Raw genomic sequence first — 5,100 nt, forward strand, 5'->3', positions numbered from 1 at the left:
TTCCCCCACAAAAACAGATGCTGACATTCATTCATCTGAAATAGATATAAATATTATATACAGAAGAGGTTCATACATGTATACATGTGGTTCTTGGCATTTACAAGCCTTGGTGGCCAAAACACAGCCCAGTCTCATATTTGTGGGTCATAGAGTCGCTGGTGACTTTTAATACTTTGAGCATTGGTCACATGGCAAGTTGGTGTGACATTAAATGATGAACTTAGCGCCTCTAAATGCTATAAAAGTAAAATGTATTAGATTCATTTGCATGTAGTAGCCAGACCAAACACTCCCCAGGTACCTCATCAGTCTCACTCAAACAACTATAAAATATAAACCAAACAAACCCCACACAACTAATGGAGGCCGTATTTTACAAACATATTCCGTCAATCGCGTTAACAAATTAAATTAAAATTAAGGAAAAAAAAAGACAACAAAATAAAAGGTACATTCCAAGTCATTAGGGATGATAATTACTTGATTATCCCTAACACGGTCAGTATTTAATTATTTATGTCTAATCAGCAATTAATGACTCGTTGCCGTGTCGTCTGATACTGACACGGAAGGCGAGTCGGACACCGAGTCAAATGACTCATGCGAGGGTGAAAAATCTACTCCCCTTATCTCTTCTATCATCTTCACCACATGACTCATCTTGGGCCGTTGATCCGGGGAATTAGAAGTGCATGACATGGCGATCTGGAGTAAACCCACCATCTCCTCCTCAATGTCTTTATACCGTATCAGCTCCAAATCGAACACCTCCGCCGTCCATTCCTCCCTTACCACAGACTGGACCCACCTCGGTAGATCAACGACCACGCCACAACCAACTCCCGCCCCGCCATTATCCACAACCAACGGACATTTGCCAGTGAGCAACTCCAGCAGAAGAACACCAAAGGCATACACGTCAGCCTTCTGCGAGCACTTCCGACTGTCGGATGATGCCTCGGGAGCACGGTAGCCGTTGGATCTTGCCGAGGCAGTTGGAGAGGCGAAGATGGACAGACCAAAGTCAGTAACTCGGGCGTTCCCGGTCTTGTCGAGCAGAATGTTAGTCGACTTTATGTTACCGTGTGAGATTCTCGGCGAACGGCAAAAGTGATGGATATAGGCGATGCCACGAGCCGCTCCGGCTGCGATCCTCAACCTCGTTGTCCAGTCTAGTGGGGTTCGGCCCGGGCCCCGGTTACCTGACATAGAATGCATAAATGCAGTTGAATAATAATAGCTAAATACCAATAGCCACTGATCTGATGGACTCTTTAATTAAACTCCATTAATTAGTTCATTAACCCTGCAAATAAGAGTGAAGTGGAAGAAAAGCCAAAAGACATTCTCCAAGAAGGACCCTACTATCTTCTACATCTCTGCAACTAAATGGTGACAAGTGACAACAAGGTGACTCCAGATACTCTCCAATATGGATTGAGGAAATCCCCTAGATCCAAAATACCGTGAACAAATTTTACCAAAAAAAAAAAAACCATGAACAAACAGTGTTATCTGCTAAAATTAGGACGACTGTTGATTTTCTGTTAGTTTGAAGTTGGAGACCATCATTAATTGGTAGGTCCAGATACTTTCCAATCCACTGTCAATTCTCATGTCACCAAAGCCAAATTACAAACAAAATCAGAGTGATGGGTTCGGGGTTTCCAGGCCAAGGCAGTTCTAAATTAAACCATCCGATCAACGTATCACACGTACACTTCTCTGTTTCAAATGGCTAAAAATAATCATACGAGTAAATTGTAATAACAGTCGTCATCATTCCGTTTTTTACCACAATGGTGGAGATTGGAGGAGCCGGTTTCCTGTCTCGGAAACCATACCAGTTAAAAAAGGAACGAACAGACGAAGGTGAGGGATGGATTCTCCTCGACGTCCTCGTTATTCAGTATTACGAGAAATTTTAACTGTTGGAAAACCAGTATAATTTGGAGTTTAACGGTAAACTGCTCTTGAATAGGAGGAATTTGACTTACCGTGGAGGAGCCAGTACAAGTTTCCGTTCGGCATGTATTCGTAGACAAGCAACTTCTCGTCTCTAGCATAGTAATAAGCCTTCAAGCTAACGACGTTGGGGTGCCGTAACCGTCCCAATATCTCCATGTGCTGTTCGAACTCACGTTTGCCTCCAACTTGAATCTCTTTAAGCCGTTTAACGGCGACCACGTTACCGTCACTCAGAATTGCCTTGTACGCCGTTCCGAAACCACCCTTCCCCAACATTTCTGCAGAAGCTCTGAGCAAATCCTCCAGCTCAAACCGCTTTACGCCCTCGAAGAAAACCATTTTGCCTCTCTCAAATCCGCCTTGCGAAGGGTACGGGCTCGACGAGTATACGATTTTTTCGCTCTCTAGTAATTGGGACCCTTTGCCGTCTCGCATTTTTACCGCATAATTTCTCCAGAAGTAGCAGTATAACAGGAATGAGACGAGCACGAGCACCAAAATGTCGCCGAGTATAATGGCTACCACGGCGAGTATACTCATCCTCCCGGTTCCATTGTGGCGATCATTTGCCGTAGTACTGGACTCCATTACCTCCGGTTTCGAGCTAGGCGACGATGAAACTACTCCCTGACTTCCGTCTAGAGGACTTACTGGCGACGCCACCGCTCCTTCAGATCCAGGCTTGCTTGGGTCGCTCACAATGTTCTTACAGCTCGGTAACGGTGACCCGCACAGAACCGGATTCCGCGCAAAAGCGGCTTCCGGGAAACCGGACAAGGACTTGGGTATGGGTCCAGTGAGGCGGTTTCCAGAAACATTGAAGTCTTGAAGATTCGGGAGGTCCAAACTGGAAATTCCACCGGAAAACAGGTTCTCTTCGAGCCGGAGAGTGAGAAGGTGCGTAAGACGGTTGACGGTAGCTGGAATTTGACCGGAGAGATTGTTGTAAGACAGATCGAGACGGTAAAGGCGGAAAAGCGAGGGTACGGAGGCTGGGAAATCTCCAGAGAACTCGTTGTAGGAGAGGAAAAGAAGTTTGAGCGCAGTGAGGTTAGAGAGGTCGGGGATAGGGCCAGAGAGGCGGTTCCTCTTGAGACTTAAGACGCGGAGCTGGTTCAGTTTGGTTAACGGGTCGAAACTGCCATGAAGATCTAGTCCTTCGAGAACGAGACGAGAAGTGCGGTTCTGGAGGCACGAAACGCCGTACCAGGTGCATGGATCGGCGGTCTGGTTCCAGCTACTAAGCCTGTTGGACGTATCTGAAGCTGTTTTGAACGCCATTAGAGCTTCATAATCAGGATTTGAAAAGGCCTGAGAATATGCAAAATGGAGAAGAGGAAGGTAAAGAACGAAATGTATAAAGGCGAAATTAGTATTCGCCATTTTTCTGTTTTTGGTTCTGCAACTGCAACGGAGAAACGGAGAAGCAGAGATCTGAAGTCTGTAGTGTCTTTCGGCCTTTAGAGCTGAAGAGAATTTTGAGAGTTAAAGAGTGGGTAAACGTGTAATTTCGGGAGAAATATTGGGCTTTTGTTAAAATAAAGGCGGGTGTGTTTGTTCTTCCCGTGCATGGTTTTCCCGCAAATTGACCTGCAATTTGTTATGTTCCGAGGGCATGGAATGATGGAAGCATGGAATGAGCAGAAGCACTGCAGAACCATTTTTATTAATTCATTTTCTATACATTACAAGTAATGAAACTCTGAATACGTCCTTAATTTTTTTGTAAAATAACCAAAGACCCCTTCTGACACATTGCTTCGCTGATTAATCAATTTCGGCCACTGATCGTTGGATCACCTGTTTAAACGGTACTTGTTGACTCATGTGTTGGGCCACCACACTAGTCTAGACCCATCGATCAGATGAAATGTGGACCCCGCGCTTAAGAGCTGTCGAGAGTAATCTTGTTACGAAGTTATGAGTGGTGATACAACGAGTCTGCTCTCATTTTTTGGTATAGTACATGTTCGTGAGTTGTTTGTTGTCGAATTGCACTGACAAGGAAGGATGAACGTGGGAGCTGCTTACAACGAGAGCAAGCTCGTTGCCCACTTTCTACGCTTTAACTGACACGTCATAAATGTCTGTATTTTGGAGGATGAGAGTAAAAGAGTAAAATACTTCGTATACTGTATATACCAAAATTGGAGTCGCCGATTACACGCATCGCAAACGGAATGCATACGCATAAAGCGGTCTCTTTGATTGGGTATAATCATATGATCATATCTACTATGTCTATCACAGGCTTTAGACGGTATGAGATTCATCGAAAGTGACGATTTACCGTACTACCGCATGATTTCACGCAAAGTAATTACTTGTCTTTTACGAGACGATTTACCGTACTGCGGTTATCTTCTGACGACTCGTGCCCTAGCTTACGGGTTTACTAATCGGAGACGGAGGGTCGTCAAGGTAAATAATCAAAATAACCCTGCCTCTCTTTCAGTGGAGAGATGTAATGCAAGGGACAGGAGAAGGGCGATTTCCGTAATTCAATCCAAAAAGAGAAAGCAATTACGTGCCTGCGTTAAGACCGTAAGAAGGTAGAGGAATACAGGGTTCGATCTGCGTGTCAGATCCGATTCCTATTTTATTACAGTAAGATAAAGTGGGTCCGTAATTGGATTTTCTTTTGTCTTTATATGACTTTTATCCTTTTAACAATGTAAGGGATCCGACGGTCATGAAAGCATCTCGATAACACTGTTCAATGTGCAATATAGTCGGGTTGGGCCGGGTTAAGACTACCCCAAGCCCAAACCAGCAAAATCCTTAGCACAAACCCAGGTAAGATGTAAGAATTCAGAGGAGTCCAAATTGTTCAACCCCTCCCCCGTTTTTCTTACATGGGCAACTTGCGAAACTGAGGGCCTCCATCATTGAATTAGTGAGTTACATTAGCTTTTTCAGGTAGTCCTGACTCCTGATGAAGATCAGATTAGCTTGAGATAGAGTTGGACTAGGAGAGTATGAAACATAGTGGGATCAAAACATATGATGAGTTCTTCAATTATTTCACAAACCTTTGATAAAGGAAGGCTACATCTTTGCCCGGAGAATAAAAGACAGACAGATTCCAATTGCTTTATTAGCGGTTCCCCGAAAATAAAATAAAGCACC

General features: G+C 44.3%; 1 protein-coding gene across 1 annotated transcript; it reads right to left on the reverse strand.

The window, feature by feature from the left end:
* Positions 1-301: 301 nt before the first annotated feature.
* LOC104602585 (putative leucine-rich repeat receptor-like protein kinase At1g68400) lies at positions 302-3,483 on the reverse strand. Its single transcript, XM_010266319.3, has 2 exons — positions 2,001-3,483; positions 302-1,205 (listed from the first exon to the last, which is right to left on the reverse strand). The coding sequence occupies exons 1-2, from the start codon at positions 3,352-3,354 to the stop codon at positions 535-537; spliced, it is 2,025 nt and encodes a 674-aa protein (XP_010264621.1). The 5' UTR covers positions 3,355-3,483; the 3' UTR covers positions 302-534.
* Between the last annotated feature and the right edge of the window lie 1,617 nt (positions 3,484-5,100).

The sequence above is a fragment of the Nelumbo nucifera genome, chromosome 3, assembly GCF_055504915.1.
Source record: "Nelumbo nucifera cultivar China Antique chromosome 3, China Antique-T2T, whole genome shotgun sequence".
Lineage (NCBI taxonomy): Eukaryota > Viridiplantae > Streptophyta > Magnoliopsida > Proteales > Nelumbonaceae > Nelumbo > Nelumbo nucifera.